The sequence below is a fragment of the Sardina pilchardus genome, chromosome 8 (assembly GCF_963854185.1).
Source record: "Sardina pilchardus chromosome 8, fSarPil1.1, whole genome shotgun sequence".
Classification (NCBI taxonomy): domain Eukaryota; kingdom Metazoa; phylum Chordata; class Actinopteri; order Clupeiformes; family Clupeidae; genus Sardina; species Sardina pilchardus.
The window spans coordinates 26,184,674-26,201,724 of record NC_085001.1 but is presented as its reverse complement, the minus strand read 5'-3'; the positions used below and the strand labels follow the sequence as shown (position 1 = coordinate 26,201,724).

Here is a 17,051-nt window from a genome sequence, read left to right as displayed (position 1 = left end):
TCATCACATACCCTTCACCATAGCTAGAGATTGGCATGGTGCTTTTTCCAGTAGGCCTATTAGCCTGTTTGATTTGCATTGAGCTCAATGAGCATCAAACAGGCTAATAGGCCTACTGGAAAAAGCACCATGCCAATCTCTAGCTATGGTAAAGGGTATGTAATGATGTGGGGCTATCTTAATTCCAACGGCCAAGGGAACTTTATCAGGATGCATAATATCCTGAATCCATAAAATAGCTGGCCTTAAAAAATAAAAATCTGCCCGCCCCTATGTTAACCCTATGTGTTGAATTCCCATAGGGTTACATTGGGGGTCAAATACTTACTTCCCCCTAGCATTTAGGAAGAACATTTATTTATTTACGAAACATTCTTCCATCACAAAGAAAATTGGCGTACTTAGCGGTTTTATTTTTACTCAATTTTTGAATTAAGACATTAAGATCAATTGTCAAATGACGATTTTATATTCCTCTTTTTAGGCAACTTTAGCATGGTATCAAATACATTTTCTCCTCACTGTATATGTACATACACACACACACACACACACACACGACACACACTATATTGCCAAAAGTATTGGGTCACCGGCCTTGACCCCCATATGAACTTCAGTCACATCCTATTCTTAATCCATAGGGTTTAATATGACATTGGTCCAGTCTTTGCAGCTATAACAGCTTCAACTCTTCTAGGAAGGCTTTCCACAAGGTATATGCATGACTGTGTACCCGTGCACCAAGCAAGGTCCATACAGTCATGGATGACAGAGTTTGGTGTGGAAGAACTTGACTGGCCTGCACCTGACCTCAACCCAATAGAACACCCTTGGGATGAATTAAAGGAGAGCGTCTCCTCGTCCAACATCAGTGTGTGACTTCACAAATGCGCTTCTGAAAGAAGAATGGTCAAAAATGCCCATTAACACTCCTAAACTTTGGAAAGCCTTCCCAGAAGAGTCAAAGCTCTTATAGCTGCAAAAGGTGGACCAATGTCATATTAAGCCCTATGGATTAAGAATAGGATGTGACTGAAGTTCATATGGGGGTCAAGGCAGGTGACCCAATACTTTTGGCAATATAGTAATATTTCTGAACGTGACTTAACAAAAATCAGCATACTTTATAGAGGGTGCATTAACTGTATTGCTTAAATTCTTGCTTTATAATGATCTTTACCTTTTGAATTATTCTTTGACTAGCTTTTATTTGTTACTATTTGCTTTGTGTCTAAAGGACATTGAATGACCTCTGTGTATAAAATGTGCTATTCAAATAAACTTGACTTGACTAAAATGTAGGCTATAGCTTTAAATATGCTGTAGCCTACTGTCAGAGAAGTAAACAAAAAATATATCATATGAAAATATATTATGAAAAAAATAATATGTTCATTTCAATGATTTTACTGGTAACTAGATTATACGGTTTACTTGCATCCACCGCTACGACGTGTCAATGCAACATACAAATCAGAGACATTACGTTGCTTTCTTTTCTCCACCAGTAGCTAGTTCTTAACCACTTGAAGAATAGCTGTCCTTGCTAGCCTGTAGTAGAACGATCCCTTAACGGGTCACTTAAATGTTTCAATCCAAAAGAAACCACTTAATGCTGGCACGTCCTCAATTTTTTGAGTTTCTTCCACCAAAACCTTAAGGTCTCATTAAAAGTCTGTTGACACGGTCACCGTTACACGAATGGGGAGAAGGGATGGGTCCGGGAACATATCTGGACATAACTTCGCGCCAAGTCATCTAAATGTTCAAGTGTTTAATGCGTTTTCAGGTGGATAATAGTGCCCGAACTAGTATAAGTTTTGACGTTGACCGCGAACATTTTCTTGGCTACAGCCGCAGCCATTAGGCGACAGTCAAGCGCGAACCACTGGCATAGCCTGTAGCGCATGACAAACATAAACATATGACGCCACAGGTTTTTATTTGCTAGAAATAACGCAGCCTACGTTTGTATGTTGGTAATTTGTATTCACAATACTTAAGAAAATATAATATTATTGTATTGCATTTGTATTGGGTGTTTGAAGAATAATAGGCCTAATTAAAAAAAAAAATCGGTCGGTCTTAACGCAATTTGCAACCGGCAAGTCGGTCGGACTAGAGGGGGGAAAAAATAAATATTTGGGTCGGCCCTATATTGACAGGGTCGGTCGGGTTACGGCAAACAAGAATATTTTTAAGGATGGCCTAATTTGTGCAGACGGCCTACACTTTAAACCTCTCAGTCAGTGTATGGAATAGGCATTCTAGAAGCATAGCTGATCATGAGCAGACCCATCACTCTGAATACACTCAGACTTTAGGAAAAAGCCATAGCCTTGTTCAATTAATGAATATGAATTATGGGCTTCTCATTTTTAATCAAGATTTAGTTGATCCAGGCTTTTGCCTGCTTGTGGTCTGAGACTGGTGTTTGGTAGTATGGTGTTCTTTACGTCAGTAGTTACGTCAGTACGTCACACACACACACACACACACACACACACACACACACACACACACACACACACACACACACACACACACACACACACACACACACACACACACATGCACACGCAAATGCAGGCGAGCACAGACAGATACTCAGTACACACTCACTCATAAAATGGTGATCATAACGGCTTCAGGAAAAACTGAGTAACAGATCCCAGTAGCAGCTCCAGCTTTGAAGCACTTGTTGACAGATCACCACCTCTGTATCCAAAAGGCACTGCAGTCGACACACACACACTTGACATACACTGACACACACATACATACAGTGGGGATTAGTAGAGATTATTGCTCTACTCTGTGGTGAGTCATTCTCTCGGCCCTTATGCAACACCTACAGTGAGGAGCACATGTATTTGATACCATGCTAAAACAGGAATATAAAATCATCATTTGACAATTGATCTTAATGCCTTAATTTAAAAAATGAGTAAAAATCAAACCGCCAAGGACACCAATTTTCTTTGTGATTGAAGAATGTATCGTAAATAGATAAATGTTTTCCTTAAATGCTAGGGGAAGGAAGTATTTGACCCCCTATGTAACCCTATGGGAATTTAACACATAGGGTTAACATAGGGGCAGGCAGATTTTTATTTTTAAAGACCAGCTATTTCATGGATCTAGGATATTATGCATCCCGATAAATTTCCCTTGGCCTTTGGAATTAAAATAGCCCCACATCATCACATACCCTTGACCATAGCTAGAGATTGGCATGGTGCTTTTTCCAGTAGGCCTATTAGCCTGTTTGATTTGCATTGAGCTCAATGAGCATCAAACAGGCTAATAGGCCTACTGCAAAAAGCACCATGCCAATCTCTCGCTATGGTGAAAGGTATGTAATGACGTGGGGCTATTTTAATTCCAACGGCCAAGGGAACTTTATCAGGATGCATAATAACCTGAATCCATGAAATAGCTGGCCTTAAAAAATAAAAATCTGCCTGCCCCAATGTTAACCCTATGTGTTAAATTCCCATAGGGTTACATTGGGGGTCAAATACTTCCTTCCCCCTAGCATTTAGGAAGAACATTTATTTATTTACGAAACATTCTTCATTCACAAAGAAAATTGGGGTAGTTAGCGGTTTTATTTTTACTCAATTTTTGAATTAAGACATTAAGATCAATTGTCAAATGATGATTTTATATTCCTCTTTTTAGTCAACTTTAGCATGGTATCAAATACATGTTCTCCTCACTGTATATGGTGTGCGTGCGCTTGTGTATGGCATTGTGTGAGTGTGTGTGTATGTGTGTGTGTGTGTGCGCTTGTGCATGGCAGTGTGAGTGTGTAGGAGTCGCTGTATCTCTGCAGGATGGAGATGTTGAGTAGGTGGTGTGTTGTGTTTGTTCTGGCCCGGACTGAAGCTATGAATTTGTCACTGATGCATATGTGTGTGTGTGTGTGTGTGTGTGTGTAGAGCAGGGTTTCTGCAGGGTCTTAAAAAGTGTAAAAAAAACCCTGTAAAATCGAATACATATGTTTTATCGTATACATAATGTACACACTAGGTCTTGAATATGCTTAGATAGTTAGATAATGAATTATTTGAATGTTTAACGTTAACAGTAACATTTAATTTAGCAGCATTTGTTTTAGCAGCATAGAGGGAGGAGTTATTTACAGCTAGTTTGTTAGTTAAGATCATAGCCTGTTTAAAGAATGTAAAGACGTAGGGCAGATGATTTTATGTAATGTGTGTGTCACATGACCTCCACAACAGTGTCCGATTTAAAAACAATCTGTTGTTAATAATGAATTGCAATTCTGAATACCATAGCATAGCATCCATCTCAACAAAGTTAAATCCATTTAGTCAGCCAATAGCTGAAAGGGAGCTAACTGGCCTATCCTGCTTCCAGTGAATTATGCTAAGCTAGGCTATTGGTGTCAGACTGGGTCATTCATTGCACACACAGAGAAGATACAGCCATTTATCCTCTAATATAACTCTGTAATAGACGGCTCATAAATGTATTTCCTCAAAGGTTGACGTGTTCCTTTAATTACGTCAGGCTTTGGCCCGACACTGAGGAATGGGCTAGTTGTGTGTGTGTGTCTGTGTGTCTGTGTCTGTGTGTCTGTGTGTGTCTGTCTCTGTATGTGTTAGTTACTGGGGTTTCCTCATTTGTGAAGTGGGGCCACCAGTCTGTTCCAAATGAAAGGCTAGGTGTGGCTCTGTTTGCGTTGTGTTTGCTATTTGTAATGTTGTGGATATGCACTGTGAGCGAGTTAATGGTTTTCTACTCTGTAAACATGGCATGATGGAGGAAGCTGTTAATCATCAATATCTATTGCGTGTCTCTGTGTGTCGTGTTGCGTTAGAAAGCATTTTGATCAGTCACTTTGAAGCTAATTTTTCAGGAAATCTTTTCTGTGTTGAGTATTTTTGGCGTGTGTGAGGCAGTTTCAACTGCTGTGTTAGCAGGTCACAGGTGTACCGCCACACTCTTTGCTGTCACCGTTGGTGATATTTGTGTGTGTGTGTGTGTGTGTGTGTGTGTACGTGTGTGTGTATGCATGCATGCGTTGCCTGTGACTCCTGTGAGCTCGGCGGCTCATCTGACAGCTGTGTTGTTCCTCCGCTGTCCCTCTAGAGATGGAACATGTAAATGTCACTGGGCTAGGGGCCACTGAGCGCGTGCAGCACCGATGCCTCCTCGACTCGAGTGAGTGTGTGTGTGTGTGTGTGTGTGTGTGTGTGTGTGTGTGTGTGTGTGTGTGTGTGTGTGTGTGTGTGTGTGTGTGTGTGTGTGTGTGTGTGTGTGTGTGTGTGTGTGTGTGTGTGTGACCAACATCACAAAGACGTCTCCTGTGGCTCAGTGGCATGCTCCCACCCCCATACCCCAGCCACACGCATGTCTCTCTCCCCCATATCATATCAACATGGAAAGTTAGCTCGACTTGAGCCCTGACTGCACACACTCCGTCTGACACGTTTAAAGTTTGACTGTTTCCCCTCCATAGTGGTGATGGTGTGCACTGTGGGTTCCTATACATATACGTGTCTAACATTTCACGCACCACAACACTGTGGTGAGGGCTAGTAGTTGTTGTTGTTCCGTTGACCTTTCGGTGGCTCTGCTCGGTTGTAGTTTCCTTGCTCAGACCACTCGTTTGTGCTCAAGTCCCCATAAGCATGCATGCCAAAGACAGGTGGAGGTCTTTCGGTGGGGGACCTGAGTCGGTGGATTATGTGGTGTAGTGGTTGAAGGGAGGGTGTGAGTGAGTGTGTGTGAGAGAGGAATGATGATGTGCTTTTTGTGGTGTATGTTGTAGTAAATGCTTCTGTTGTTGTTAGGAATCTTTGCTGTCTTAAACATTCAGTGGTGCCCAAATTCTTTACACACAAGTCTCTATCTCTCTCTCTCTCTCACACACACACACCCTTCCTTGGCCTGATTGAATGTGGCCATGTGTGCACACAGTGCAGCACTGTGTGTGTGTGTGTGTGCGTGCGGGGCTGGTAGCTTCCCTGCAGGGCCCCTTGCCTTGTAAAAGGCTTGTTGTGTCTGTGCAGGGAGGGGTGATGCAGGGGAGGTCACTGCCCTCCACGGTGACCTCTGACCCCTGAGAGCTCTGCTCAGCTCCCCACCCAAACAACCAGGCCACGGCCAGCCTATCATCGAGCTCCTCGCCTCCTTCAAAGGGACTGAGGGAGAGGTGGCTCACACAAGCACACGCAGATGTGCAGTGTGCACACACACACACACACACACACACACACACACACACACACACAGACACAGAGTGGCACAGACATTTTTAGGTGCAGACAAACACGCACACATACCTTCAGTTACGCACTGTTGCCCACAGTGAGTGAGTGCTCCCTTTGGAGAAAAGTGTAAACCTTCCTGGGAAATGTCAGGTCATGGTGACGTGCTGTGTCATGAGTCTGTGTGTGATGTGGTGTTTGTGTGTGTGTGTGTGTGTGTGTTTAGTGTGTTCCCCTGTAATTCCCCTCAGCACATTCCATCAGTGTGGAAATTAGGTAAACATGATTGGTGCCGCAATTATGTGTTTTGAGCTGTGCTGATAGTGGTGACAACTGATAAGAGCAGCTTGTGTGTGTGTGTGTGTGTGTGATTTAAATGACTGTGTGATTACATCATTTAACTGTCTATGCCGTTAGTGTTGTGAACAGAAGGTGTGTGTGTGCGTGTGTGTTTGGCGTGATGATGGATGTATTTGCTAATGTGGGCAGGATGGAGTGGGGGGGAGGGAGACGTGATATTCATTTGAACCAAGCACTGTCATCAGCTCTGAGGAATGGAAATATTTTGTGTGTGCGTGTGTGTGATTTTCCAGTCTTCAGTCCAGGTGCCACATTCTTGCTGGACAGAGATTCCTGTGGTTTACCATATCAGTCTCGACTGTCGTTCTCATTCTGTTTTATGCACACACACACACACACACACACACACACACACACAGACACAGACACAGACACACACACACACACACACACGCTCACACTACACACAGCGATGGCATGTTCTCTTTCATGCGTTGAGCAGAGGGGGTTGTGTTTGCTCTTAAGATTGATACTGTTTACTCTGGAACTGGAACCGAAACCAAGACAAAAACAATTGGACACTGTGTGTCATCTTTGGAATAGAGTTGTGTGTGTGTGTGTGTGTGTGTGTGTGTGTGTGTTTGGTGTCCATCTCACTCTTACCTCCGATGTTTTTGTTTGTACATGTTCAGATGCAAAGCATGCTGAGCATGTTGAGGTTGGCATACGAAACGTTAGTGCCCGCTAGTCCAAAATGACACTTTGACACAGTGGAGATATCTGTGAGTTTAGTGATAGAGGTGTGTGTGTGTGTGTGTGTGTGTGTGTGTGTGCGTGTGTGTGTGTGTGTTCACATGCTTGCTATTCTGTTTGTATTCCTTTCACCTGGTTTTCTCTGTGTGCGTGCACTGTAGACATGTGTCATTGCCTTTGGCCTGGTAGAGGTGTGCTGTGTTGTGGTAGAGATGGGGTGGAGTGTGGCGTGGTGTGGTGGTGTGTGGTGTGGTAGAGGTTGGGTGGGTGTGTTGAGCTAACATGAGGTGATGGGATGACTGAGGCGCTCAACTGGAAGCCTAGTAGTATAGCTGTCCAAAGGGCAGCCCCTCTTGCACCGTAACTCATGTTCTGAGTGGCAGAAACAGGCCAAGGTGCAGTGTGTGTGTGTGTGTGTGTGTGTGTATATGTGTGTGTGGGTGCACACATCACATCACATGATCTGCACCCTCAACCCCTACCCACCCCCCCCACTCATAAATAAAGAACTGAAGGTGTAAAGTTGTTCACAGCATCTGAGCCTTCACTCTTGTGTACAGTGTGCCTGTGCCATTGGAGCACTATTGGTGCAGGGCAGGCTTGATATTGTGTGTGTGTCTGAAAAAGTGTGTGTTAAGTATCTAGAAGCTGATCTGGTGGTAAGTAACTCATATGTTATTTGATTGGTCAGCCCCTTCCCTCTGAGTGTGTGTGTGTATGTAAAGTATCTAGAAGGTGATTTTGTTTGTGCATATGTGAATGTTTCCTAATATGTTCTGGAAGACTAGAGAGGATGCCTAGGTGGCTATGGAAGCATAGGATTCATGTCTTCAGCTGTCTTTGGGCTCAGCAAAGTGTGTGTGTGTGTGTGTGTGTGTGTGTGTGTGTGTGTGTGTGTGTCCATAAAAAGGAGGGATGGAGAAAGAGGGAACAAAGGCAGGGGAGTCAGTGAGGTAGTGAGTGCTCCAGAGTGGAGAGATTTGGAGCGAGGGAGGGGGGAGAGAGAGAGAGAGAGAGAAAAGGAGAGGGGTGAGTGAGTTCATTCTCTGCTTGGCAGGCAGCCAAACCCCCTGCCTGTGGCTATGTGTAGCTCTGTCAGGGGGAGAGAGAGAGAGAGAGAGTGTGTGTGTGTGTGTGTGTGTGTGTGTGTGTTCTCTCGCAGTATTGCATGTGTTTCTCCTCCTGTCTGGAGGCTCAGGCTGGTGTTTATATGTCAAACTCTCTCACTCACTCACTCACACACACACACACACACACACACACACACTAATAAGGGAAGCAGAAAGCCACTACAAAGGAAGGCTTATCTCTCTGTCAGTCTTTTAAATCTTTGCCTTTTTATACCATCCCCCACAGAGTTCTCTACCCTCGCTCATATTTAACGGGAAGATGACACAGGAACGTGTGTGTGTGTGTGTGTGTGTGTGTGTGTGTGTGTGTGTGTGTGTGTGTGTGTGTGTGTGTGTGTGTGTGTGTGTGTGTGTGTGTGTGTGTGTGTGTGTGTGTGTGTGTGTGTGTGTGTGTGTGTGTGTGTGTGTGTGTGTGTGTGTGTGTGTGTGTGTGTGTGTGTGTGTGTGTGTGTGTGTCTCAGTCATCCTCATAAGGAAGGAGCTTGCTACTTAAAAAGAATTCCTCCCTGGTGTGCATTTCAGGACCGCGAGCTTTGAGCAGAGAGTAATGTCTGGGAAATCAATGGACTGTTGTTTTGGTGTGTGTGAGAGGGGTGGGGGGGGTTAACACAGATTAGTTTATTTACCCCTGCTGTTCCATGGGTGGCTGAGTGGCTCTGAATGTTGACGAGCGTGCCTCGCAGTAAGTGTGTGTGTGTGTGTGTGTGTGATTGTCTGAGTTTGTAGAGCTTTGCTTTCCAGTGTTGCGTTAGAGCCTGGATGGGCTTGTTTGTGCTGGGAGAGTAGCGTTGTGTGCGAGTGAGTTGAGTCGATAAGGTGTAGGTTGATGGTGGAGCGGGGCCTTGTCGGTCACGGCTCATATACGCTGCCTGATGTGTTGATACAGCAGCATTTCCTCTCCTAGCACTTCGTCTGTAATTTTTGCATGTCCCCCCCCCCCCCCCCCCAAATACAGAACGCGGCAGTAGGAAACGCCTTTCACTGACCCTACACCAAAAGCACAGAAAATCGAGCCTGTTTGGAAACTTTTCTTTTTTGACAGACAGACAAAAGTTTTGGAGTGTGCAAACGTGATTGACACAACGTCAAGTCGTGTTTATTTTTGGACAATCCATCAGTGTGCTGAGGCCTAGAGTGCAAGTGAGAGACTCACGGCACATTATGCTCAAGTGTGTGTGTGTGTGTGTGTGTGTGAGCGAGAGTGCGTGAGCGAAAGTGTTAAGTGATGTCAATTATGTTCAACAGGACGTATTCCTATCCACAGATGGAACAGTTATGGCGCAGACAGAAGGCAGTTAAAATTCGGTTCTTGTCTTGGTACAAAGGCAGTAAGGCACCCCTCCTTTCCCCATTCCCTCCTCTCTCCATCTTAGTGAGAGGACCCAGTAAAAACCCTCTGTGTCTCTGATCCTCTTTTAAGCTTCGACCACATCTTTGACCACAGGAAGGAAAGACACACACACACACACACACACACACACACATACCATAGAAATGAAAGCAGACAGCAGGAGTAGTTGGAGTAGTCATAGTGAAAGTCTTGGTTGGGTGGCACCAGTCTGTTGTAAAAGGAACCTGTGTGTGTCTGTGTGTGTGTGTGGTCATCATTTGATTCACCAGAAATGAAAGGAGAAACTTGGAGTGCAGTGCATTAACAAATGAAGACGCAGGGTAGTAAAAGGATTGGGCTGTAACCTGACGTGTTAAATATGAGAGATGGCAAGCCTGTGTGTGTGTTTATGTGCGTTTGTGTGCCTGTGTGTGGCAGTCCACTCGTTGCCAGCTTCTTTTGGCAGGAGGTACAGAATCAAATGCTAACACTCTCTCATTACGGACATCACACACAAGGAATGGGCTTCACCCTCTCCCTTCCTCTCGCGTGTGTGTGTGTGTGTGTGTGTGTGTGTGCCTGTGCCTTTAGGCTTGTTTGGGTGAGAATGACTGTGATATATTATCTGTCCTTGTGTCATTAGAGTGTGTTGAAATTTGTGCAAGTTCTCCTCTTTGAATACTCTGTGTGTGTGTGTGTGTGTGTATGTGTGCGTGTGCGATACAGTTAGCGTCTGTTCTCGTTAGTGGTAGTTGAGAACATTTCAGCTTGTACTCAGCAGTTGTGACTTAATTGGAAAAAGAGAAAGAAGTCTGCAAATTCCCTTTTTCAAAGAATTGTATTTATTTATGTATTATTATGCATTTATTCATAATGATAATAAAAAAAACTATGTTGAAGGCCAATATGCGTTGACAATCGTTATGCTTTTTTGTAATTGAATCAAATCGTTGACGGGATACTTGTAATTGAAGTGAGACCAGTGAAGACTCACACCCTTAGTGTCATGTCGTGTGTTTCCGATGGGGGTGTACCATCTGCGCAGACTACGAGAAGGCACCTCAAAATGTGCGCCAGCCTTGCATTGTAAACTACCTCTGTGTTGCCTGACTACAGCCAGACCTTGGAACTGGACGATTCTATCTACGTTCTGAGTAGTTCTGAGATTTTGAGCTTCAACGTTTCAGAATTCCATAGTGAGCTGATGAGCGGAACACACCTCTTAAGATAAAAATTCAAAAAGGCAAAACATTCATCTCACCAGCTTAAGTTGTCACGGAATAAGAATATGTCATATAACTCAATTTTGAAAAAAAAAGAAAAAATGTCAGATAGAACCTTATAATTCTAAGGGGACAGTGTGTCTCTGTTTGCCTGTGATGGAGGGACCAAGTCAAGTAAAGGAGATGGAGACAGCGTGGATGTCTTGTTTGTCGGTGAGAAAGACTGAGGGGTGTTGGCGCGGGGAGAGTGGGCTGAAGTTGGGGGGGGGGGTGTTGGCCAGTGAGACGACGTGCTCCGAGACGGTCAGTGGAGATGGAGAGAAAGAGAGCATTGAAGGGATTTCGGACTCTGTGTAGCGTGAGGGGTTGTATCCGGTCTCAAGCAGGTGTGAATGCAGAGTTTTCTCTCTCTCCCTTTCCTACACACACACACACACACACACACACACACACACACATACACTTTCTCTCTCTCGCACACACACACCCTTACACAGATACACATACACACCCCCTTACACAGACAGACACACACACACTCTCTTTTGCACTCTTTTCCCACTTCTCTTCTGTCTGTGTCTTGAACTCCTGACAGCTGCCGCGGTAGTGATGGATTGCTTCTGACAGTTTCTGGGCCTTTTCCCGGAAGGCCTTGCCCATACACACACACACACACACACACACACACACACACACACACACACACACACACACACACACACACACACACAGCGGGCCAACCAACCACCCAACTGAGTGCCCAGCCTCCCAAATAAGTGTGTCATTTCGCCGATAGCCATCATGGCAGGGCATGTTTACTTACCGTAGCGCTCTCGTGTTTACTTGTCAAGTTCTCTCCGTCTAACAGCACATCTCTGATCCTTGACTGTTTCTCTGTTTTATTTTGTCCCTTTCAGGTCGCTGACCGACTCCTCCAACCCCTAACCCCTCACCCCCCCACTGCACGGCCCGACATGCACGGCGTCTCTGTTCCAGCCACGGCCACTTCCTGTGCCTAGAGGAAGTCGCTCGCCAGTGCCCGCGCGCCCCCTCCCCCCCCCTCCCCCCCGGCGGCCATGTCGTCTCACGGGCAGCCTCTGCCCCAGGGCCGCAGCCGAGGCATCGACCCGCGCCACCTGCCCAGCCCGGCCCCTCTGCCCCTGCAGCTGCAGCGCTCGCACGCGGTAAGTGCACAGACACAGACACAGACACAGACACAGACACAGACACAGACACAGACACAGACACAGACACAGACACAGACACAGACACAGACACAGACACAGACACAGACACAGACACAGACACAGACACAGACACAGACACAGACACAGACACAGACACAGACACATGCCCATTGATTACATTTCCCATTACAGAGTCACAAGCATTCTCAGCATGGGGGCAGTGTTGGGGTAGTGTAACTGACATGTCCGTACTCCCATGTATTCACTTTAATATGAGAGTACAGATTTCAGATCTGTAATCTATAAAATGTTTCATTCATTCACCTGCCGCCTGTGTGCTGGGTTGGACAGCCCATAGACATCCAGGCACGATAATCTGCTTGCCGTTGGTGACTGGGCCAGTGATCTCCTCACCCCTACAATAGGATTAGGTGCAGGTGGACAGGGCAGCATGGAGGGGGGAGGGGTTGGTTGGTTGGCTTTGAGGAGTAATTAAAGGGCTATCTGGTTCATCCTGGAGCTCTTCTGCCCTGGGAGTTTGGGTCCAGGCCACAGGGCTGCCTAGGTATTCTCGTTCCAGCCATTTAGACAACCGCTACAGTGCCTTGACCTGTAGTGACCTGTCCGACGGGGCTGCAAGTGAGCGCTCTCGCTCCTCCTGGGGCAGATGGAGCCAAACAGGGGCAGCTCATCCACACGAGTGGCGGTGACCAGCGAAGGAGTGCTGGAGCAGAGGGGCAATAGAACATAGAGCATTGCATTGTAGCAGGATATTCCACTAAGCAGCTCCAGAATAGAATAGAAAAGAATAGAATATCTTTGTCATTTTAACAGATGCAACAAAATTAAGTAAGTCCTTCTCAGGTGCCAGACATCATTGAGGTCTCCAGCTTGCACAGTAGACGTTGAAAGAGAAAAAAGCCGGAGCTAGAGATTTTTTAGTGCTCAGCAGGTCACCATGTGCCTCAGTATGTGGCATTTGCTGTGATGTGAAATATAAATATTTCATGTGGTGTTAGTCTATGTATCTGTCAAAATTGGACATGTCAAACTCAAGGCCATTTTTTCTTGTTACAAAGGAAGTGATTAAATGTCTTGCACGGATTAATGAAATGGCAGGTTTATTGATGGGTTTGCTGTGAGGGCATTTTGGGCGGACTGGATTTTTGGTGTCTTGTAGACAGCCCCTTAAACAGTGTGTGTGATGTGTGTGTGTGAAAGAATCACGCATGATAAGACCCCCTGCAGCCAGAGAGGATTTTGCCAACAGAGAATTATCACGCTCCACTGGAGGTCATGACCCTCCCCTCTCCCACTCCATCAGTTGCTCTCCATCCCTCTCTCTCTCTTTCTCTCTCTCTCTTTCCATCCATCCCTCTCTTTCTTTCTTTCTCTCTCTCTCTTTCCATCCATCCCTCTCTGTCTCTTTCTTTCTTTCTCTCTGTCTCTCCATCAATTTCTCTCTGTCTCTCTCTTTCTGTTCATCTCTCTCTCTCTCTCTCTCTCTCTCTCTCTCCCTCCCTCCCTCCCCAGACCTCCCCCACAACAGCTCTTCCTCCATCCACACATCCACCTTCTTGCCTCTCTATTCAGTACACTAGTATCCAGCCACTAATGCCCTCCATTGCCAGCCTGTTCTAGGCCATATGCCGGTTTCCGTGTAGGATGTGCCACTCTGTGCTCAAGGTTACGGCTATCCTCACGGTAAGGTACTGTATGGGCGGATGTGATGCCTGAATGTTTGTCTTCAGCTCTACCCTGGGTGAGCCTGGTTTGTTTGTTGATTATTTGCTCTGTCACTGTGCTAGACACACACACACACACACACACACCCTCTCATACACCCTCATTATCGTTGTGCTTATTCTTTTAGCGTATTTAGTCAGGAGTTTTTGCAGCTGTCTCTCTAACACGCACACGCACACGCACACGCACACGCACACGCACACGCACACGCACACGCACACGCACACGCACACGCACACGCACACACACACACACACACACACACACACACACACACAATGCAATCATTCGACACACAGACAATCATTGGAGCCGGGAGCAAGATAGAAAGCACATGTCCACAATCACACACAGACACTCCCAGTCAAGGGCACATTAACTCCCTCTGCTTTTACAGTATATTCCTAGCCACACACACACACGCACAAGCACACACGCTCACACAGAGAATGGAGGATTGCACATCTGGAATTAAGTAATGATTAGGACTTTCCCAGAACCTATTTTCTGAGCACTCGTCTAATTTAATGATCTCCAGGTAATATGGCGCTATAAATCACTGACCTGGGAGGAGGGACACTAGAAATAAAGACTGTAAAGAAAGGAAGGAGGACAAGTACAGCGAGAGATAGAGAGAGAGAGATAGATAGAGAGACCGACCATTTTTTGGGGGTTTTTTTGTGCCCCATTGTCTTAAGAAAGAGAGCGTCTGTGTGTGTGTGTGAGAGAGAGTGAGTGCGTTTGTGCGTGCGTGCGTGCGTACGTGCGTGTGTGTGTGTTAGAGAGAGAGAGAGAGAGTGTGTGTGTGTGTGTGTGTGTGTGTGTGTGCGTGCGTGCGCTAGAGAGCGTGGGTGGATGGGGGATTCAGCAGGAGGGCCGAGGTGATGACGGCGGTGATGTAGATGAGAGGAGATGGCCGGCGAGATCACCGAGATGGAGACAAAAGGAACGCGGGAGGCATTGGGGAGGAGGACTGTTGCTGGTGTCAGATGTGTGTGTGTGGCAGTGTGGGATTGGCATTACTAGCCGTGCGTGCGTGCGTGCGTGTGAGTGTGTGATGACGGAGGATCTTGTGAGGTGGATTAGCATTTTGAGGTGTCAAACCAATGTAGAATCTTGTGAACGTGACCTGTGCTGTGCACTATGTATGGCAGCATATTCAGAGCCCTGGGCATGTTGGGTGTTTGAAGAAAGGAGCTGTGACCTCCTGCGTGTGTATTCAGGGTTCAGATGAAAGGAACCATGTTGGTGTAATAGCTGAATAAGGTCACCCTATTCAGATTGGGAACAGTATATGCAGAAGTAACCAAATGGTTTGGCCACCGTAGTGGAGCTATGCTAATATAAACACCTTTGCTAGCCAACAACAGTACACCACTTTCTGTGACCATGGAACAGGTGTCATTTCTTGGAGAAGTACTTCCATACATTGGAATGTCTAGCCTGCCTAGCCTGTCTAGCCTTAAGTTATTTTGTCCAGCATAGTTGACTGCTGCCTACAGCACCGATAAGTGATGTTAATTGTTAACTAGTTGATAAAACCCCTACACAAACAACACTTAAAGACGAATCCTCATGTTTTGCAATGGCATTGATGCACTGGTCTGTGTGTTTTGAGATGACTACCTCTGAGCTGTATATGCATCTTTTTATCGTTTTTGTTGTGATGTCATGCTGTAATGTTATCCTCCTTATGCTGATATTGGTGTGTGTGTGTTTCAGGATGTGGGACTGGTGGACTACCATCACTCACGGGACTACCCAGCACACCTGGCCCTGTCCCAGCCACACCGCCGCCGACCCTCCCTGCTGTCCGAGTTCCAGCCTGGTAACGAAAGGTGAGCGCACACGCACATGCGCACACACACACGTACACACTCCCCATGTACCCGCAACCCCATTGATGTTGATGTTGAAAGAATCTTACGCCATATCATTGCAGCATTTTGCCATCCATGTGCACGTATGGTCATGCTTAGAACTGACAAAGTAGATCGACCAGAATTCCGTTGTACTCGTATATGCAAACCTAGGCAACATGTGCTAACAGATATGCCTGTACACATACACAAACCCACACACATTCATCTTCAGAGTGATGCATTTTATAGGTTTAACAGCCCTCGTCGTTTTCTGCCCTTCCCGAACCCTGGTAGACTCTTCAGGCGTGTTTGCATTGCCTGTGATAGCATCCCTTAGAGAGGAGAGTGTGTGGGTGTTTCTTGGTGTTATGTCAGAGTTCTTCTCCCTTTCCTGCTCTGTATGTGTTGATGTAAGGGGTGCAAGCACAAGCACGCACTTCTCCTGGTGGTGCTGCTGGCCTCAGCTATGGAAACGACTGGCCATATGTTTTACACATGATCGGTGTTCAAGCGATCAGCACCTAGGCTATTCCACGTTGTTGTGATCACTATTTTGGCCATGTTGTTGCCATTTTCAGAGCGTAATCCATATGTTAGTGTGCGGAATGGAGCACAGCACGCGTGTATTTTCGGCTGCAACACTAGGCACAGTTCACCTGTTAATGAGCCTCTCAGTTAATTGAAACTGCACACCAAGGACCCTTGCCTCTGAGAGCCCTGTTTGGACAGGGCAGCAGTTACATGAAGGACAGGCCAGGCCTGGTCACTGGAGTCCAGCTCTTTAGAGCGCTGCGCGAGCCTGCGTGCGTGCGTGCTGTGGGTGAGGTCATGGCGGCCCTGTCTGTGCGTGCCGCTCGCTGCTCAGTGCTGGGAATTGTTTTCAGGCCTCCAGCAGGCAGCAGGTCGTCCCTGCAGATGGGCCCCCTGGCTCCGCCGAGAGCAGGAAACTCCCCTGCCAAGGCACCTGCGCCCTTATCACACGGCCCCATCAGCCCAGCTATGAGACAGGCACTTGCGGAACTCCCTCTCAGAGTGTGTGTGTGTGTGTGTGTGTGTGTGTGTGTGTGTGTGTGTGTGTGTGTGTGTGTGTGTGTGTGTGTGTGTGTGTGTGTGTGTGTGTGTGTGTGTGTGTGTGTGTGTGTGTGTGTGTGTGTGTGTGTGTGTGTGTGTGTGTGTGTGTGTGTGTGTGTGTGTGTGTGTGTGTGTGTGTGTGTGTGTGTGTGTGTGTGTGGTGGGAGGATACATCAGAACCTGCCCTTTTCTGTTCTACTTCAG

At 46.4% G+C, this 17,051-nt stretch overlaps 1 protein-coding gene across 7 annotated transcripts in view; it reads left to right on the top strand.

Moving 5' to 3' along the window:
• The window catches only part of ncor2 (nuclear receptor corepressor 2), a 109,852-nt gene that overhangs the window by 18,378 nt on the left and 74,423 nt on the right, over positions 1-17,051 (top strand). For all 7 annotated transcript variants that reach the window (XM_062543415.1, XM_062543414.1, XM_062543417.1 and 4 more), the window contains exons 2-3: positions 11,899-12,165; positions 15,637-15,752. In XM_062543415.1, coding sequence (XP_062399399.1) covers positions 12,058-12,165; positions 15,637-15,752 — 224 coding nt within the window. In that variant the 5' untranslated portion in view covers positions 11,899-12,057. The remainder of the gene's footprint in view (positions 1-11,898; positions 12,166-15,636; positions 15,753-17,051) is intronic.